Consider the following 21,321-nt stretch of genomic DNA (forward strand, 5'->3'; position numbering starts at 1 on the left):
TGAAGAATCACTCAATCAATCAAGGTTTTGTTTAAACGTAGAGGTTGAATTTAACGAGCGTATCGAGCTTGAAGGCTTTTGGTTCTATTCATAGGCAGGGGAGAATGAGCAAACTCGATCATATGGCTGAGCTAGATCAGGGATATATCAGTCATTTAGCGTTGGCAATGACAGTAATTCCTGGTAGGTGACCTTCAACTATGTGTTGAGACGGTTAACACGATGTAGTCGTGATCTCAGTGTGTCAAATGACGTGTGTGTTTGCATTTTAGGGGGCAAGATATTCCCTAGCCCTGGATGTCTACGTGGCAAACCCGCCTCAAAGAGAACCATGTTCGAGCCCTCAGACAGGTTAAAGAGAACTGATATGGTCGTCTAAGTCTTGATTTGAGCTTCGAAGTTTGTGGGCTAAAAGTTCATTTGAGTAAATAAAAATAGATAAACCCCATAGCAAATCTTATTTTTTATTTATAGTCCAAATAGTTTTGTTGGTAATTGAGATTTAAATATATATATATAAGTGGATTTAAAGATGACAATATATAATCCCTTTTTTTTTGGCAATATATAATCCTTAAGGCTCATTTTTAGGGTTGTGAGTTTGTTTTCCCATATATGTGTTTCGTTTATATCTTTTCCCTAATTTTTAACACGTACTCCTTCACTTAATTTTAAATTCAGAATGGTTACTTTGCATAAAATTTAACTAAAAATAAAAAAACTGAAAAATTAAAGAAAAACAAAAAACCACTGCATAAATTTAACAATAACCTCACCCAATCTAGCATTGCTGCCACCAACCCCAACCTCCCCACCATGCATTTCGGCCATATAGCTCTTCCTCATCGAGGCAAAGCTTCTTTCCTCTCTTTCTATATCTCTCTCTTCCTCTCTCTTGCCGGCGAAGTTGTATCGACATTCGTCATCGTCGCGTACATGACCGTCTTTGAGATTTTGGGGGCTCTATGTAAAATTTATAAAAGTGCCCCTCCTTAAGATAGTCTTAAAAAGTGTAAGACAATGTATTGACACTAAAAACAATCACTTAAATCAAAACAAAATTTAGCACTCGCTGATTGAAAGTTTTAAAAATGTCATTAATAATAAGTAAAAAAAGCTACAAACATAACGTTCACTAAACAATCAAACAAGAAAACAAACTTCAAAAACTCTAACTTTGAAGTTTCACTTGAACATGTAACATTATTATATAATAATATTAAAAAAAATAACGTCTTTTATGGTTTATTATTGGCACTCAAAATTTCTTATTGTTCTCTAAATTTTTATATTTAGAAAGGAAAAAAATTACGGTTATAAGGAGTGTAAAATGAGATTTTAAAATGCTAACAAAATCAATTTTTGAATATAGAACATTATTTCATAACAAAAATAATTTTAAATATAGAATATTATTTCATAAAAATATTAGGTGACAAAAATTTTGAGGGCCTCTTCAAATTTGAGATCCTGTGTGACTGCACCTTCTGCACCCCCTCAACGTCCCCTCTGGTCCTGTAGCGTTCAATTAAATATCCCCAAATTTCAAACTTCACACATTGTTTGTTGTTTGACGGGATGGATCGATCATCATATGATCTAGTACCGGAATTTCAAGAGAAAGAAAAGAAAGGGAAGAAAGCTTTTGCCGGCTACGAGGAGCACCGTCGGCAACGATAGGTTGTGTGGTTATCGACTGTTGGTTTTTACCTTTTTAATTAGTTTATAAAAAGTTCAGTATTAAATTTGGTGTTGAATTGATAAAAGGGTCAAAAAATCAAATTGGGGCATACCCCTGATCCATTTTTAGTGGTCTGGTCCCATTAGTACTAAGACCTTTATTTATTTTTTTAGCTGGACATTCCGGCATCTGCTACCATCCTACTCTTGAACTTGGAATTGGTATTTACAGCTCTTTCAAAGCACCGTATTCCATACCTTTTAATAATACAACTGACCTCGTACGGCTAGATGCATAAGAGAGGGGACCATTTGCTACAAAACAATGAAGTCCTCCTAAAATGTCAAATTAGTAGGGTGGAGAACAAGTGCGATAAAAAGGAAGACTTCTCACTTTTTTGGTGGTTGTGCACTTTATTTATTTTCTATTATTTAGTTAGTGGCATTCGCCTTCAAATTTTTAAAAGGATAATATTATGGGGATTAAATTTGTAGATAAAATTTGCAAACTAAATGATGTGTCATCAATAGGAGTGAGCATGTTTATCAACGCTTAAGTCATAATTCAATAATCAACTTCTATGTTATTTAGTTTACAAAATTTTGCCTACAAATTTATTCTCTCTAGCATTACCCTTTCTAAAATGAACTTATGGGATTTGGGTAATGATATTAAATTCCGTTAACGAGTTTTGCATCCTCCGAGCGCTTAAAGTGCATGATAGGCCTTCAAGAGCGTCCAAAATCTATGAGGTGTTTTGTATGAGCCTTTGGTATTGCTACTGTCTTGTAGGCAGAGCTTCGAGCCATAGATCATGTTGTCAATATGGCTTCGGAGAAAGGTTGACATTTTTCTTGGACTGAGTACGATTATGCTCTAACAATGCATTTTCTTTCTAATAGATCTTTTCAGGAGCTTTGGCCTAGCATGATGAGTCCAAGTTACGGCAGCTCCGGATGAAAGGAGAATAGGGGGTATTAAGAAAAGGGATTTCCCGAGGATCTAAAACCCTTTATCGTTTGATTGGTCTAATTATTAACAATTCTCTCTTCCATGGGGATTTGGCTTTCTCCTATATATATCGTGAAGGTAATCAAGTGACTAATTGTTTAGTAAACTTTGGCGGTCATGTTGGAATTCATTGATGAGATTCTTGTCTTCCGTGTGATGATGCAGCTTTTGTTCATGATCTTTCAAGAGTTCTGAACTTCTACTTCTTTTAAGAGTTGTTTTTAATGGATTTCTCATCTTCTAAATTTGAGTTTCGTTGTTGGTTTAAGCTGGGATCATCCCTTTCCCCGCGGTAACACTTTTTTTTTTTTTTTCCCAGAATAACAGAGACATGATCGTTGCTGCCATGCTTTACTTTTAGTACCAGTACCGATCTGTACTTTAAAAGGAGGAAAAAAATATCTGCTATCACAAACACATTTCACACTATCGAGTAGCATCTAGCTGCAATACCTACCAAATTACATTCACATGGGACGTGTAGTTACATAGATACATGGCAATTTTCACTTTTGAGGGAGAAACTTTCGTGTTGCAAATGCAACGTGCCAATGAACTCTTGCGTATGTGAGGAGTTAGATAGGCAGAAGGGTGCAATGCACCCATGGCAGCGTATAGCATGTGTGTCACGGAGCTAGAAATAGAAGTTATGGGGGCCTCCAAGTTATATAAAAGAAATATTGGACAAAAATAATATAATTAGTGGGAGAAAAAAGTTTCATTTTTTTTGTAATGTAATGAAAATTTTAATAAAAAAAGAGTAATGGAGCCACAAAAAAAAAAAAAAAAATTGAGATATCATAAGCACTTAAGTTTTTTTTATAAGTTCTTACATACAAGTTGAACAAAAATTAATAATCATGGTTCAAAATGCAGCTATGAAAATTGTCTTTCAAAATAAATTCTTAATGTATTCCATACATGTGTAGTTTCATTGTAAAACAAATCATGCAAAATGGTGAACTAACTAATAAGGAAGGCTAGTTCCTATAAGGCTAATTGGGAAGAAAAGCACATAAATCGAAGAATGTAGATTATCCAACCAAAACCATTCAAACAGAAGCTATAAGGTGAAGAAACTTTAGAATAGGCGCGGACCTTCCTAGTCCTCAAGTGGCTTCGCCACCGTGTGTCTCGTGAACTCTGATCATTGAATTTTCTTTCTGCGTGCAGGTAGCTATATATATATCAATGAGTGCAAACTCGATCTTCTCGATCAGGAGAAGAAACTAGAGAGGTCCGTTCAGAACTAGTCTATAAATATCAATGTGAAAATAATAATCAAAATAATATCAACTATACTCTAATTATTACGTTAATCCTCGTAACATTATAATTTGTAGACCTACTCCTAGCTAGATAGGAGTATAAAGTGTTTTTTATTTTTTTTTTCCTTTTATAAATTTTGGTTTATTATATTAACATCTTACGTATTGTTGAATAAACTTCAAATACTTAATACACCCTACATTTGTTTTTTTTAATTAAAAATTATCTTAATACACCTCATATACTTCCCTATAATACCCTCATACCCTACATTCTCAAGATACACCTCACATTTTCTTCATATACCCCACATTTTTCAAATCTTATAACACTCATTTTTAAATGTCTTATGATTTTTTTTTTCGTTTATTTCTAAACGGCTTAGTTGGCTCATTGAACTGTGACTCGAGTTTACTGCTTCACCATCCGAATCACGCTCTAACATCTTAGAAATTAAACGTCTTATGATTTTGTTTTTCATTCTACTCTTTTGTTCAGGCAAGGGCTTGCCTATGTAGCCTATTAATTTTTGATGATGATTTTGATACATGTGAACTTTTAAGTTGTGCTTGGATGTAGTATCTTACGAAGCAATATTTGGCCTGTGTAATGAAACCAAAAGCTCTTACGAATTTGTAGGCATTTTTGATATCAAATATTATGGTTCGCTAACAAATTTTATAGCTATCAGATATATGTGTTCATCCAATTTGTAGTATTCATGCTTCCTAAATGCTCTGTACTTTCTATTCTGTTAGATAAACCTAGTTGAAAATAACCATAAAAAAATGGAGGGTGGGAGAAGTTTCGATAATTGAAGAAGATAAATAATAAAAGTGATTTGTGGTGTATTTAGAAAATTTTTATTTTTTAAAACCTAATAAGGTCAAAATTGTCATTGCATAGTAGGATACATAAATCATTTAGTATTAAAATTTAATATGGTGTGCATTCAATATTGTGGAGTGCTAATATAAAAAGTCTAAATTTTCTAACAAAACGATTTTTTTCCAAACAAAAGGAGAACGACTAGGTTATTGGCCATGCCATTTTTTGTTGTTGCTTATTGCCTTCTATTGTTTTTTGTTTTTGTATATATCAAGATTAATATGATTGAATAATATAGTAGTAGTAGTAGTAATAATAACAACAAACAACAACAACAACAATAATAATAATAATGTATTCGTGTTAAGATCTCTACTTATCAAGATTAATACGATTGATAGAACCACTTGGTGACTTGATTGAACTGTGGAGAATCTAGGGCTCTCGTTCCATGCATGCTGAATCAAATCATCGCCAATGCTGATTTTTTCAAGCTTCCTGGTCGCATCCGTCGAAGATGATGGTTTTTTTTTAGAAGGAAACGATGCGTGTGCATCTGTTGTGCACATGAGTAACCAGTGCTGGGAGGTACTCAAGAAAAAAAAGATGGGGCTGCTGCAGAGGTATCTCTCCAATAATATGGTAGATGAAGGAATATTGTAGAAAGGGGGCCGCAGAGCTTTCTATTTTCCGGAATTTGGGAGATGGTGATGGTGGGAGGTTTGGGGATGCAAATGGCAGCGGCAGGGTTGGGAAAGGCAGATGAAGGGTTAGTCAGGTGATAAGAGAGAGGTGACACTGTTAAGTTGGTTTAAGTGAGTGGACATGTATCACAAAATTAGGCAGGTCACACCTCTTTTGGGTACATAAGATTTGAACTCTTCCATCACATGTAGAATTTTATACAAAGAGATAATGCAATTAATAGTGGATAATACTCAAGGATGTCGGAGAAAGTTGCATATTATTATTATGAGTAAATGAAGCTGAGAGACGGGGGGCCAAAACATCATGTAATGTAATTAAGCTGGATATTTAGTACTAATTAAAGAGCAATATTCTACATATGGTAATGGAATGATTTACTCATGTAAATTAACTAACAAAAAGTGAACACGTAGTTGTAGTGATGATGCTAATCAAACATTAGTTAAATGGAGTGGTCCTTCCTTTAGCATTATCCTTATATAAGTATGTATATTTTGATTGATTTTTTATGAAAGTGGTCCTTTTTTCCACCTTGTTATTTGATTGGATGTTCTGGTTTAGAAGATGCGACTATGATGCTGACGTTCAGGACAAAATGGGTGGATAAAGACATATGAAGACTTTAAAGAGACTGCAAAAAAAGATATGGAGTCACTGGAGCTACCAGAAGACTTGAAGCAAAACCGAGCGCAATGACGTTCTAAGATTTTTATAGTCGACCTCACCTAATGGGATAAAACTTGATTGTTATTGTTGTAGTATTTGATTGGAAAAAAAAAGGGAAAAATTACGATAATTGTAAGCAAAACTAAAGTTCCCAATGAATCAAACGTTGTTAATCAAACCTCGTAAAGATGTATCTCTAATCTCTGTGACCTAGCACATGCATATACGGGACCATATCTCATATTGCTTTGGAATATGCACCTATTTATGGGGTTTATGTATCAATGTATAGGGTGGTAGATTCAATGAAGGATCCTCAAGTAACATTACTTGAGACCACTCTTAAGAGTTCACTCCGTCTGCTATTTCCGTCATTCAAAGTATTTAGCTTTTGGTCTTCCTTCAAAAATTACCAATGTAGTAAAATATCATTTAAATATGAAGCCATTTAACCGCTAATTAAACGGTTGTCATTTGGATGGTCTGTATGATCGCCTATATAAAAGAGTTGATCAACAAAGAAATCCGTATTGTGTGTCTGAATAATATTGCCCTTTCTTAAAATATTATGTTTGTCTCAATGAAAAAAAAAATTGTGTTCCTCGAATTCTTTGTAAACAAAAGATTAAAAAACAAACTATTCAATTCATTGAAATAAATTTGGGAGCAAGCCCCACGTTACCTCTCTCTCAAATAAGGTGATTTAAGGAATTTTTCAATAGAGCTCCATGATCTCTTAGTCCTCTAATATATCCACATACTTTTTTTTTTTTTTTAATAAACGATATTATCTACCTACTTCTTTAAAAAAAATAATTTAAAAAAAAAATTTATTCATACCTATCTATTAATAAAAAAATTTGTTGATTAAAAAAGTGTAAAAAGACAATTTAGCTATATATTCACAATTCAATAAAATAATAGAAAAGAAAAACCATGGGCTTAAAGTGATTTCATACAAAAAGACATCTCACCCACTTCTATCCATACCCCCATCTCTCTCTCTCTCAATAAAACCAAATCAACCCACATTGGCTCCCATAAATTTTAATTTTTTTTTTTAAATTGGGCTCAAGTTGTAACCAAATTACATCGGCTTATAGTAATGAAAACGTTGTAAACCCAAGGATAGCACAAACATATAGGCCCAACTTTTGTTTTTCAAAAACTGACTGGTCTTAACATAATTCAGAGACCTTTGATTCAACTAAGGTCCAACAAAAGCAAACGACAAACTAAGACTTTTCTAAGATTTTTCTCGTGTCTCAATTTCGAATCCTCCTACAAGGTCTACCATCTTTATGTACAATATTTAATGTGCATGAGAATAATAATATATATATATATATATGAGTTAGGATTCGAAGAAACATACTTTGACACTTTTGTATGACCCACTTCATAGTGTATTTCAAAGATCCGAACTGTTAATGTCAAAATATGTCACAAGCGTATCCCCCAATCCTACCATATATAACCATAGTCTTCTTTTGAAAAAGAGGAAAACATTTTATAACCATAGTCTCAAAGCAAGAAATGAGTTCTCAATATTGTGAATTTCTGCTAAGCCCTCTGTAACTAACGTTAAAAGGACTTTAGGCCTTTGAAAGGTCCCCTTGAAATTCAGTCACTGCTGAATTTATGTGAAAATAAGTTACATGCATATTATATATTGCCAGGAAAAAAAGCATAAACTTGGGCACGCATTCTTATGAGTGATTAGAGGCACTGATCAGATTCATCAGCACAATCTCAAAGCATCCATCCAGGGATGAAACAGTTCACTTGCTGGGCATTAGTTGTAGCACTCATCTGCTCTGACCCCGCTGCAGAGTACCTGTAAATTAATCAAAGTAATTAGCATCTAATTAAGCTATTAATGTAGTTTAACATAACTTATTCAGATGAATAATTAAAAATTAAATACTAGTATAATTACCCCATTTGCAAAGTGGGATTGCAATCTAAAGGCTGGAAGAATCCTTGGGATTGAGCATGGTGATGCTGGGTTGCATATGCCATACCCTGGTCACCACCTTCCCATGATTGTCTAAGTTGATTTCTTGAACTAATTTCATCCAACTGCAATATATTCATATGGTAATATTATTTCATGTCATATATTCTAAATTAATAAAAAGCGCATATTGGACCGTCGTGAGACTTGTTAGTTTTTTCATACTAATGACAGCATTGCAATTAAAAGAGCACATTAATAATTTAACAGTGAGCCATGAGACAGAAATTTACCTTCATTGTCAAATCCCTGTTGGCTTCTATTAACAGTTGTTCCTGTAATTAGAACAAGGTATATTATTTACTTTTAAGCACATGAAGCTGCAATGCTTTCATTTCTCAGCAAAACTGAAAGGCATGCACATACCTTGTTCTGAAGGTCAGAAAGTTGGTCCAGCATGTACTGGGTCTGCAAAGCAAGATGAGATGAACGATTAATGCCACATCTCCTAAAAGAGCTGAAGGGGATAGTTCAAGCCAATACTTCATTAAAGTCTGAAGGGTTTGCTTGAGAACGCTTTCTGAATGGCTAAATGCGCTTCCAAATAACGAAAAGTGGTTATGGCTATGCTAGGCATAACTTAAAGTTGTTTGAATCCTCAAAGCACTTTTACTAAAAGATTTGTTGTGTTTCTATTGAATCACTTCGAGCAGAAGCACTTAAGAGAAAAAGTGTTTTGGACATAAGGAATCTCAAACGGGCCCTAAAAATGCATGATAAAATCTGCCATATGGTGAATGCATAACTCATTTGATTTTAAACTGGTGTTACCTTAGTGGACCTAACTTGCTTCAAGGAGCCCTCAAGTTGACGCTCAAGCTGCTCAAGCTCCTTTGTGTTTAATGGACCCAAGTCCTCACCAAGAAGATTTCTATATGATTCATCATAAGTTGAAATTATTCTTCAAAAATGTTAACTTCTAAGCGGTAAACAATTCCATGAAGACCACTGTCCATTGTGCTTAATTTATAATTCACAAATGATTCTTTACCTCTGAGTTCGTTGTAGGGACTCATATCTACCTTTGAGTTTCATGTACTCACGATAGCTGCTCTGCTATATATACATGCATGGCAACAAAAATGTATTAGCCACATTCTGTTTCTTCTACGCGAGAGGAATCTATAAGCCAAACATTCTAAAGGCCGAGTAAAAGGTTTTAAATTTATACACAGTACAGAAAACTAGCAATTTGTTAAGTGTTACCTCAAGTTCCTTTGCAGGTCTGTTAACTTGATCCACTGCACCATAACTGCATTTTTGGTACCTGTCTAGCGTTTTGAGAATGCTAAAGAAGGGAGGAGAAAAGGAGGAAAAGAAAACGACCAGTTAATTAGGATAATAAAAGATCCAAAATTTTAGGTATGAGAAGAAACCATGGCATGCATGGTAAATCCATGTTGTAGAACTATTTCCTTCCCCACAAAAGACATATAGCCAAAAACTTCCTACTCAATTGACTTAAACCTGTTCAGGGAAACTGATATACTTCTGTGAATCTTTCCGGCTCTCAAAATAGTGGACTACCGTAACGAAACCAACTACATGTCTTTTTTTTTTTTTTTTAATTTTTTTATAAAAAGATTGATATAAACTTGGCACGTTTCAAGTGATTGCTTAGGCTTAGCTAGTTGTATATATTCACTCATCATACAAACGTAGATACGATTTATAGTTACAAGAAAATAGGAACATCAAATATAATATCTTATTACTTGAAGTATTATAAATCAAAAGTTTAATATATGATGATAGTATAAGAACAAACTTGTTAATTTCTAATTTTCCATGCATAATTCTGATACAGAAAATTAATTCTACAAAGTATAAATTAATGCATTTATGACAGAATAGTCATCTTAACTAATGTATTTAGCATATCAATATGCCGTGTATTCTTTTATCGTTGCATTTTTGTTCATCACCCTCAAGTGCTCAAGTGGTAGTAACTCATCACTCTATTTATCATTGTTGGATTAATTTAAATTTTGAGATTTATGTCTATCCACTAACAGATTCCGAAAATTAAACTCATCTAACGATAATACATAGGGTGATGAGCATCATCATTACTTGAGGGTGGTGAGCAAAAATATTCCGAGATAAAATCTTCTACACCCAAAATAGGTGTGGCCTCTCTGTGGCCCCAATCATTGTTTGACATATATTAAGTTTATGACAATAAAACTAAGAAAAGTTAAGTTTATAATACGTGTCAGTCAACAATTAAAGTCACTGCACTATTTTGACAGCAGAAGATTTGGTCTCAAATATTCCCATTCTTTCATGCTAGCAACCAATAGTGACATAGTCAGTTACCCAAATATAACTCCATTACAATTTACAATAAAGCAAGGATTTGCTCATTTTACTCAAGAAGGGTTAACTAACAATATATTAATACTTACATAGTTATATGTATATTAATTCTCATACAGGACAACTTTGCGTATTGTGTTGTCAAACTTTAAAATTGGACAACTGGTTAAAACAAAAAGGTACATGATCGACAATTGAAATTGACAACATAATACAACTACATCCTTATAGTTAGTATTAACAACAAATATACTAGTTTTTTTCTTTCACGGCATGAGAACATAAACACAAGAATTTTATTTCAAAACGTAAAGGGCTTTAATTCTGTTTGAAATAAATTATATTAAAAGAAAAAGATAATGACACAAACCAAATTCATCATAAGATAATGTTAGAGACACCAAAATTTTAAACCAAATGACCTGTTACATTAGGAAATAAACATGTTAATCAATACTTAAGTAATAATCCAATTATTAACAATTTACAAAATTTAGTCTTTCAAACATCACCCTTTATCAAATATCTTCATCAAGATTACAAAAATACCTTTGTTGAAACTTTTTACTTAAACCAAATGTATGGTTCTGATTGGACATCTTTTCATATTAGAAAGTACGTATATACCAAACTAATTAGTTCGAAAACTTGCCTCTCATTCCTTGCATTGGATTTGAACCAAATTTTCTTTTCAATTTTGTATACTATCTGTTTCAATGGATATGGCCATCCACTTCTTGGTTAAATCTGTTTGGTTTATGAATATCCTACACATACCTGAAAATATAATAAATCCTGAACCCCCACACGGCAAAACCCTAAATATTTTCTCAAGAACACAATGGAAAACTATAATTTCCACTGTTAAAACTTAACAAACATGATTTGCATGCACAACAGACATACATATATAATCACAAAGAATGCTAAAGAGAAATAAAAAAATACAGTCTTTAAGAAGTGGTGAAGCAAAAAGAAGAAAAACTTTAATTTCTCTTTAACTCATGATTTGAAAGATGTCACACAGCTTATAATCCACTGTGCAATAGATAGAGTTCTTTACTGATAGATGTGTCAAAATATACGGATTTCAGAACAAAAACAATCGCAACGAACTTTCTCAAAGCCATGCCACAGAACTGTGAGTCCCAAATTCTATAGGGAAAGAAATATAGGATAATTATGATCTCGGGCGTTTGATACTCACACCTCCGGAGCCAATCCGCCATCCTCTCTTTCACTCAATCAAGTCACACGAGGAGACTAGCTAGAACAAGATAGTGCAAAAGATGAACTTTAATTTTATCTAATTAAATAAGTCTATATGAATTTTAATTATAGAATAACGATCTTTACACTCTCGTTTTCTGCTTTTGCACTTCTCCCTTTGGTATTTCCCCCCCCTTTAAAACCCCTTAATTTGTTCAGCCCTAAGGATAGAAAAAGAGAGATGAATGAAATGAGAGAAAATTGGAGTGCAAAAATTACTTCTTTATTATAGGAATTTTTTTTGAAATGTCATATGAACTTATACACATATTTCAATATGTCATGTGAACTAAAATTTTAAGTGATTTGTCCTACTAACTTTCCGAAATCATTAATTTGTCATTTCTTCTTCTCTAAGCTTCTATCTCTCTGAGCTTCTCTCTCTACTTTCTCTGTCAGTTTCTTTGCTTCTCACACTTGGTTAACAAAGGATGAGATGACAAATTAATAATTTCAAAAAGTTTGTATGACAAATTGTTTAAAACTTTAGTTCATATGACAAATTTAATTAAAAAGGTGTATAAGTTTTGAACTAAAAAAAAAAAAAGTGTAAAAGTTTATATGATATTTCAAAAATATTTCCCCTAATTATATATATTTCACAACTAGATTCTAGACATGGAAAGGGAAGAACTTAATTGCAAAGAAATATAAAGACAATTTTTTTTTTTTCATTCAACAAAAAAAAGGAGACAGTCCTTTCTTGCAAAGAAGAAATCAAGTTAGAAGAAAAAACTCCAGAGATCAAGTAAAATGGGAATGTTTATGCTTCAGATCCAGTAATACAAGAACTAGTACCCAAAAAACTAACAAAATATCAGTTTGTGCAATCTGCAGGTATATGAGATTAGATGAAAAACAAGAACCTTAATTAGCTATGCAACAATTAGTATCCCAAAAATGCAAGAGTTTGCCCCAAAAATTGAACAAAATATCATTTGGTGCAATCAGATAGATGGAAGTAGATGAAAACCCAACACCTTAAACATCTAATGCAAGAATTAGTATCCGAAAAAATGAAAAAAAAAAAATCACTCTGTGAAACCAGATACCTGAATTAAATGAAAACTTAACACCTTAATTAGCTAAACAGCACACACACAAACACACACAAACACACACACACACATATATATATATAGCACAAAAATTAATTTTAGAAAAGGATAAGAAAATTAATCTTTTTTGGTAATCGAACTTAAAATTAATATCATCAGCCTTTTGAGACTGTATAATTAAAATTTTCAATATATATAGCACTAAAATTTGATTTCAAGAAAAAGAAAAAATTTAGAAATAGATGCTTATGAAATTAATCAATTAAGCATAAAAGAGAGAAAATTATGAAAGAGGCCTTCACTTGTTGAAGCAATTAAAATCATATATATGGATCCAAATGAAACCTTGAAGAAATCAACATTTGTATCATCAGCTATATGAAAAATAATTAATTAAACAATTAAAAAGAGAGAATCTTTGTGAAAGGCTTGCACTAATAGAGCCTAGAAGCAATTAAAATCGTATAATATTGATCCCAATGAAACCCACGAAGAAATCAAAGAAACTAGAGAGAGCAATTAACAGATCCCAACTCAAATCCAGAAATTAAAGAAGCAAATAAAAAAAATGATCAGACCATATAATTATACATAAGGAATTACCTAGAGCTGCTGCAAAACTCATAGAGCTTGCCACGGTTGGAGAAGATGATGAGAGCAACCTCAGCATCACAGAGAACGGAGAGCTCATAAGCTTTCTTCAGAAGCCCATTTCTTCTCTTTGCAAATGTGACTTGCCTGTTTATCTTGTTCTCTATCCTCTTGAGCTCCACTCTTCCTCTCCCCATGTCCTTAATTACCAAAAATATTATTTTGTGTATCTAATCTCCAAAAGTTTTGATCTTGACAATATTTTCTTTCCCTTTCTTGTTCTTCTCTCTCTCTTTGGTACAAACTGATCCTCCTTTTCTAGGTCAGTACCAAACTGTAACCAAATTTGTGAAACGCAAGAGAAACTTAGATACTCACTCAGTTGGAAAACCCTACAGAGAGAGAGAGAGAGAGAGAGAGAGAGACTGGAAGAGAGAGAGAGAGATTAGAGCTGGTTGTCTTGTAGTTCTGTCTCTTGAGTGATGGCTTATCTTCTTAACCTCAGGTTCCAATCCTGATTTTTCTTTTGGGTCAATAACCTCAGGTTCCAATCTACACCCAGAAACTCTGAAATGAAATTTAGGGTTGTGTTCTTTATAGTTTCATATAAAGTCTCCTTTTTTATTTTATTTTTGTTTTGTACTATTTCTTCTGTGTGAGAGAATTCCACAACCAATCACAGTTTGAGCGCGTTTGGCTGTCTCTGTATGTCTCCATACTTACCACATATATCTTTGAAAGAAAAGATTTTTGTGTCACATGTACTGTTCTGAAATTATGTCATTTACTAATTTGACCATTACAATTTTGCAACATGAAATCATTATTTTGGTTGTCCTTCGTCAGTTTCCTGACGAGTTTGAATCAAATTATTATGGTTGGCCATTGTATATGGTTTAGTCTAATTTCCACTCCTTATTTCTTGTTTAGGGTGATTACAAAATCATGGCTTTCAACGACATCCTAAGAATGGATATTTTTAGATATTAGTAGTTGTATAGAAGAATGGATATGATATAGATATTGATATTAAAATTACATCATGAGGTTTTGAAATTGTATCAATCTATATTTTGACTGCATGGATGGTTGATCCTTTGTTAATTGAGATTTTGTCATGGTTGGTCTTTGAAATTGAAAATTAATCAATAATTGGTCCCTAAAAATGAGTGTGACAAATCAATTTGGTTATTCCATTGCCTTTCCGAAATTTTTAGTTTCATGAACCATTTTGATCCATGTGATTTCAGGAACGTATCGTGATTAAAACCCCTGTTAGTTTGATGTCGGGATAGATGATGTAACATTTCTGGGGTGTAAAAGCCACACTTGAAACATTATGGCAAACTATGTAACTAGTTGTCGTTTTGGGATACAAATTTAGAATGGGTTAAGAAGAAGAAGAAGAAGCTTCGTGATGACTATTGTAGGTCCATGTAATGAAGCACCAAAATGCTTAAAAGTCCACAATTCATAGATTAATATGATTTCAAAACATTTGAATATCATGTGAGAAAATAAAAACTTTGTGGCCCCATTTTGAAGAACTACCCTAATCACGTCAAGACGCTTGTGAACAAACATTATTTTTTTAAAAAAAAAAATATTCTCTAAAGGACATTAGCAATGAGCATGTCATTTAGTTAGTTAAGAGCATTATCTTGCTGTAAATGTACTAAGTTCGAATCTTCCATCCTCGAGATTCTTAGTATAAAAATAAGCATTAAGAAAAAAGAAAAAAGAGATCATATTTCACAAATGATTTGGGAGGTGGTACTACACGCAATATGGCGCGTGGTCATTTGTACCTGTTCGAGTTAAAAATGGCCCGTATGATATCTATTATTCTCACAAGTAGTAGAACGTCGGTCACTTTGTGATTTTTTTTTTTTAGTGTTTAAAGAACACGGTTAGGTATACTAAGTATTATAATACAATAGTTGAAATTTCTTTTTAAGTATCCCACCACTTTATATTATAATACTTGGTGTACCGATCCATGTTCTCGCTACAATGAAAAATCTCTCGTCACGTACCTTGAAACAGGTCTGTTTGTTCCTCACTAGCTTGATCTTTCTTTTTTAAAATAGAAAATAAAATTGGTGACCAAAAAATGCACCCTGCAACATAGCAACCTCTATCAAGTTTTTGCCAAATTAGAGATGTGAAAAAGAATTTGAGACACATCAAATCCTAATTATAAATTTATTAGCCGCAAGAGTAAATAATATTGTTACAAGCGTTACAGTTATTGGTTACGTTGTAAGAGTTAGTTTAGTTGTATTTTTCTTCCCGCACCGAATGAATTCTCATTCAAACTTTATTTTCTTTCAATACCTTAATTTTTGAGAATGTAGTACCCCAAACAATGTATTACCATAACCACAATAATGTAAGAGACAAGAACCAATGAACCACCAACTTTAGAATGAAAGAACCATTTCAAGAACAAAAGGGTTACGAAAGCGTCCTTAACCTTTAACTTTGACATGGCTAGCTAACCAGCCTTATATAGAAGATAAACCTTGTTTGATAGGGTTACATGGTTACCACAATTCTCACACAGCGTGAAACCATCATGAGGCAGTGTGAGACCAAAATATAGAGTTTTATGCTTGTTACTAGATCATGCATCATCCAGTTAAGCATTTTTTGTAGGGAATGACTTTAGAATGAGGTCGTGCGAAATCAAAATACGGAGATTCTCATGCTTGTGACCAGGTCATCATCCAACGGCTGACATTCACAGTAGGAAAGTAAATAACATCCATTGCATATAGTGGGGCCTTCAGCACTGTCAAAAGTCTAACCAGACGCGTAAATAGGATGCCAAGGATTGGTTTTTCTACAAAGCCAGAAGTGGTACGTTGCTTCGACCGGAGGGCAAACCAGATTTGCCGAATGCAAGAAGGGCATTCAAATTGCATGGTCAAAAAAGAAAAGGCATGTACTCGAGGATGGGTAGTTCGGTCAATTCACAACCACATTGCCATATGAAGACAGCCCACGTGGGTGCAGGATAATCCAATACCCAAAATGGAAAAAGATGTGTGATTTTCTTTCAAGTTGCAACAACTGATGGAACGTATATGGCATATGTGACAATTCCAGGCAATTTTTTGCGGCCACAAAAATAAATAAATAAATATATATATATATATAAAAGGCAGGTAGGTTTCTTCATATATAATTGAATACAAAATAAACGGTTGAAATATTTTATTTGAACCCATTTATTTATTTTACATCTGCATTGAACCTAAAAACTTCTTTAATAAAATTTCAACATTGCCCTGAAATAAATAAAAAGGATTTGAAAACAATTAGAACTTGTATATGCTCCAGCCACCATCGAGAAAAACACATTGGGAGGTTTCACGCTGCCCAGCAAACCAGGACACCGCTCCTTTTTTTTTTTTTTTTTTTTTTTCCGGTAGACACAATTGAAACTCCGACGAACCCAATCGATGCTCTCCTTTCTCTCTTTCTTGCTTCTTTATGCGAACTCGGATTCGATCAATTAGGAAAGAGAGGGGCAGCTGAAAATTGGTGTTGATGGAGAATGGTGTGGAGCCATGACAATGCATGGTGGTTCACATTCTTCTCAAGGTTATGTGAAGAGCGAGGAAAAGAAAAAGAAGAAAAAGAATGGAAGGAATTAACCATCGTCGACGACCTCGATCAGGATAAAATTTTGCCATTGTTTGGTTTGGGTTCGTATGAAAAGATGGTGAGGTGCAGTGGTGCGGTGAGTTTAAGGTTATTGGTGTAGAGAGAATTCACCATCTTTATTTAGAGCTCGTTTGGATATGTTTTTAAAATGATTGAAGGCGCTTTGGATGAAAATATTTTTTAAAACAATCCTTAGTAAAAATGCTAATAAATTCTAGAAAATCACTTAAAGTGTTTCCTGGAAGAAGCACATAACTGATGCTTTTCGTAGAAAACACTTAAAAATGCTTTTGGAATCTAAAAATATTTTCTCTAAAAACACTTTCAGTCATTTTAAAAGTACATACAAACGAGCTCTTATTTATTTTTCTTATTTATTAAGGGCAAATTTGTAAGTTTGGTGGAAAAAAATTATTTTAGTTTGGTGTAGATAGAAATAAAACAAATGAATCCAAATAAAACTTCCCTAAAAGATTTCAGAAATTAAAGGAATGAAAGAATATTACAATACCAACCTCCTCAGGTTTTGAGGTCCTTTGCGTCCCCACAACTCGCTAGCACTCGATTCCCAGACAAGGGGTAATAATGTCATTGGAAGAAATTTTTCTCTTCCCTCGACAAAATTATTAGGGTTTCTTCATTTTTCTTCCTTCATTTATTGACAAACACACACACACACACACACATATATATATATAACATTTTTTTTTTATAAAAATTTGTTATATATATGTGAGAGATCTTAGATTTGATTCTAGTCAAAGATAAAATTTGAGGCTAAAGATACCCCTCCCTTTAATGTAGATAATATCGTTTATTCAATTTTTATTTTTATTTTAATAACACATACATTATCTCTAAAATGTCGATTTATTAAATTATATACGGTAAAATACTAAAATATGCATGCGATTCGTATGAGCATATATACGTGATCTTTCACGTAATGTATCTTCGTGGTTTAGGGTTTAGCTGTTAGGTATCAAAATATAATAATTAAGAAGAAAATGAAAAAAATTAAGGCTAGTTTGATAGTTATTTTAAAATAGCTGAAAACGTTTTTGGTGAAATATTTTTAGAACCAATTCTCAGTAAAATGCAAGTTAATTCTGGAAATGCACTTGAAGTCAAGTGCTTTCTGCAAAAAAAGCATAATTGATACTTCTTGCAGAAAATATTTCAAGCATTTTTGGAACTCAAAAATATTTACACTAAAAGTGTTTTCGGTCACCTTAAAAATATTTCCAAACAAACCCTTATCTTCTAAAATATCAACAACATAATTATTTCTACAATTTTTTTTGGTGACATGAGAAGTGACTGAATGGCGTTTCTTTGATAGGAATATTAGAATCCATGGTACATTGCATATGGAATTAAAGTGATGTTTGGTACGTACGACAGTTTTTTTAAGTTATGAACCACAACCATGCATGGGCATGATGTTAAAGATGCATGAGTACAATTATTCAGTGTGTGGAACCCACCTAAATTATTCCTCTTCAGATTAGACTTCAGAATTGTATATCTACGACAGATATTTTAGTATACTTTGTGTTACGAGTATGCATAAAAATTTATGAAACATGTATATGTATTAGAGCAACTCCACCATTGCAAATGCCCCTAGGGTAAGTAACTATTGAATAGCCTCTAATGAATAGTAACTGTCTTTTGCATCTCTACCCCTACACTGAATAGTCATGGCAATAGACAATAGGCAATAAAATATTAGTTTTTTTTATTTTATAAAATAATTTTATTTGTAATTTGGATAAGATTTTTAATCGTTCTCGTTGCCCCACATGTCATTATCCGAGAAGACAAATTTTGGTGATAGAATTCGATAAGATATTTATCCAATGCCCTCGTGCCACGTGTCGTTACCTTTTCAGAATCATTGAGGATAGATTTCCGATAAGATTTTTAACCAATCATGTCGCGCCACGTGTCACAATCTGAAGACAATCTTTGAGGATAGATTTCAATTAGATTTTTAACGAATCACGGCATGCCACGTGGCATTATCTACAACATAATCCTTTCTTTTTCCTCCATATAACCCACCATCCAAAACCAGAAATCACACACCAAATTCAAAATCTCTATCATTATTCATACTTTCTGTTTCCTTCTTACAATGTCTTCTTCTTCAAGGATGTTGTGGAAAATCAAGGAGCAAGAGAAATAATTGTTTAAGCAAGGCGAAGAAATGTTCAATCTCCAGGTGACCCAAAATGAGATGGAAGACGAAGAGGATGAGGAGTGTAGAAGGAAAGATGACGAAGCAAGAAGCCAAAGAGCCTCACATTCCTGTCGAGTCTTCTAAGCTGTGGCTCAGATCTGCAGGCCCAACCGTTTTGCAAACCTTGATAGAAGCAGGCAACGACGAGGTACGAATCTCTTGGATGATTATTTTGTCTGTAATAGTGCATTTCCTGATACGTACTTTAAACATCGTTTTAGAATGGATCGACATTTGTTCAATAAAATCATGATTGTTCTTTGCAACCATGATTCTTACTTTGTGCAAAAGAATGATGTTTTTGGTGTTATGTTATGGGTCTCATTCTTGAGCAAAAAATTCATGCTGCCTTGCAGATGCTTGCATATGGAGTATCTGCAGACTAAGTGGATGAGATAGCGAGGATGGGGAAATCAACCATTCTTGAGTCCCTGATGAAGTTTTGCTCCATAATCAAATCTCTCTACACTGCAGAGTACCTCTGGAAACCTTATGAGATGGACTTGCAAAGGCTTCTGAAGAAGGCTGAGATGCGAGGTTTTCCTGGGATGATTGGAAGCATCGACTGTATACACTAGACCTAGAAAAACTATCCAAGTGCATGGCAATGAGCTTATTGGAACAAAAAATGAGCAAAAAATATCATTTTGGAGGCGATGGCTTTATTTGATACATGGATTTAACACATTTTTTTGGGTGTTCTAGGGGCTCAAAATGACCTCAATGTCCTTGCCCAATCCCCAGTGTTCAATGATGTCCTGCAAGGAAAAGCACCAAGAGTCACTTATCGAGTCAACGGACATAAGTACCACGGGCCATACTACCTAGCTGACAGCATTTACCCAAGGTGGTCATCGCTTGTCAAAACAATGCCATGTCCCGTGAAGTGCAAAGGAAAAACACTTTGCAAGTTGTCAAGAGGGGTGTAGGAAGGATGTGAAGCGTTGTTTTGGTATCCTCCAAGCTCGTTGGGCGATTGTCAGGGGTGCTGCCAGAATGTTTGATTTAGAGTCGCTTCGATCCATCATGATGACGTGCATAATTCTTCACAACATGATTGTGGAAGACGAGTACGATTATGATGTCATTGATGAATATGAGCCAGGCACGATGAACAATTCCATAACACAAATATATTGTGCTCATGACGCCACCGAAGAACCCGTGCAACACGAGTCATTACAAAGGGATGAACGTTACAATGAAAGGCTTATTCAACGATATACTGTGATTCATGACCCATATATGCACAATGCCTGACAAATTGACTTGACAGAGCACCAGTGGGAATTGAAACAAGCTCAAGATACTTAAGTTCATTTAGTGTGTTTGTTTTTATTTGGTGTGTTTATTTAATTTTATTTGGTGTGTTTTTCAAGTTCATTTAGTGAGTTTTTTTTTTTTTTTTTTGGTGTGTTTGTAATTTTATTTGGTATGTTTATGTAATTTTATTTGGTGTGTTTATGTCATTTGAATAAAGATTCTCTTAGTTTAAATAAATTACCAAATTAAATAAATATACTCTTAGTTTTAAATAAAGTACTAAATTCAATAAATTGGAAACAACATAAAGTACTCTATTCAATAAATAAGAAATTACAACCCAAAGTGATTGGAAAATTATGGGCTCCGATTAAAAACAAATTCCCTAGTCCCTTGTGAATGGAAAATCATCACCTGACCAATTTGTGGTGCTAGGATCATCTCCTCTTGTGGTGCTAGGAGCATCTCCTCTTGCTCTCGTTTCCCTTGCACGCCTCCTTCGCACCACGTCCGCTTTCTCCGAATTCCAAAAATATTTAGAATTCGGTGATTTCCCCTCTAAAGGCTCATTCATAATGTCACGATCTTGTTAAGCCCTTCTTTCTTCTTTAATCTCTTCCCTTTCTTGCCTAAGTAGCTCTCTTTCTTTCTTATTAGCTTGAAATAATCTCTCAACAGCTGCAGCTTTTGCTTCCTCTCTAACCTTATTAGCCTCAAATTTAGC

The 21,321-nt window shown here is 33.7% G+C and overlaps 2 protein-coding genes across 3 annotated transcripts; one reads left to right on the plus strand and one right to left on the minus strand.

Moving 5' to 3' along the window:
- Nucleotides 1-7,648: 7,648 nt before the first annotated feature.
- Nucleotides 7,649-13,777, minus strand: LOC137708136 (agamous-like MADS-box protein MADS2). 2 transcript variants are annotated; one of them, XM_068447138.1, is made up of 8 exons: nt 13,430-13,777; nt 9,387-9,468; nt 9,172-9,233; nt 8,952-9,051; nt 8,547-8,588; nt 8,414-8,455; nt 8,103-8,245; nt 7,649-8,000 (listed from the first exon to the last, which is right to left on the minus strand). In XM_068447138.1, the coding sequence occupies exons 1-8, from the start codon at nt 13,612-13,614 to the stop codon at nt 7,916-7,918; spliced, it is 741 nt and encodes a 246-aa protein (XP_068303239.1). In that variant the 5' UTR covers nt 13,615-13,777; the 3' UTR covers nt 7,649-7,915. The 2 variants fall into 2 exon arrangements, with proteins under 2 accessions (XP_068303239.1, XP_068303238.1); XM_068447137.1 differs by having other exon boundaries at nt 9,172-9,236.
- A 5,961-nt stretch (nt 13,778-19,738) lies between these two features.
- LOC137709228 (uncharacterized) lies at nt 19,739-20,263 on the plus strand. The gene is made up of 2 exons (XM_068448326.1): nt 19,739-19,901; nt 20,040-20,263. The coding sequence occupies exons 1-2, from the start codon at nt 19,739-19,741 to the stop codon at nt 20,261-20,263; spliced, it is 387 nt and encodes a 128-aa protein (XP_068304427.1).
- The last annotated feature ends 1,058 nt before the right edge of the window (nt 20,264-21,321 follow it).

This window comes from Pyrus communis, chromosome 11 (genome assembly GCF_963583255.1).
Source record: "Pyrus communis chromosome 11, drPyrComm1.1, whole genome shotgun sequence".
In the NCBI taxonomy this organism is placed as follows: domain Eukaryota; kingdom Viridiplantae; phylum Streptophyta; class Magnoliopsida; order Rosales; family Rosaceae; genus Pyrus; species Pyrus communis.

Coding starts and splice junctions, on each gene's coding strand:
- LOC137708136 (XM_068447137.1), bottom strand. CDS start 13,614: ATGGGGAGAGGAAGAGTGGAGCTCAAGAGGATAGAGAACAAGATAAAC. Junction 9,469..13,429: donor GAGTTTTGCAGCAGCTCTAG/GTAATTCCTTAT, acceptor TCCCTTCTTTAG/CATTCTCAAAACGCTAGACA. Junction 8,456..8,546: donor TTTCTGACCTTCAGAACAAG/GTATGTGCATGC, acceptor TTCTAATTACAG/GAACAACTGTTAATAGAAGC.
- LOC137709228 (XM_068448326.1), top strand. CDS start 19,739: ATGGGGAAATCAACCATTCTTGAGTCCCTGATGAAGTTTTGCTCCATA. Junction 19,902..20,039: donor GATGATTGGAAGCATCGACT/GTATACACTAGA, acceptor TGGGTGTTCTAG/GGGCTCAAAATGACCTCAAT.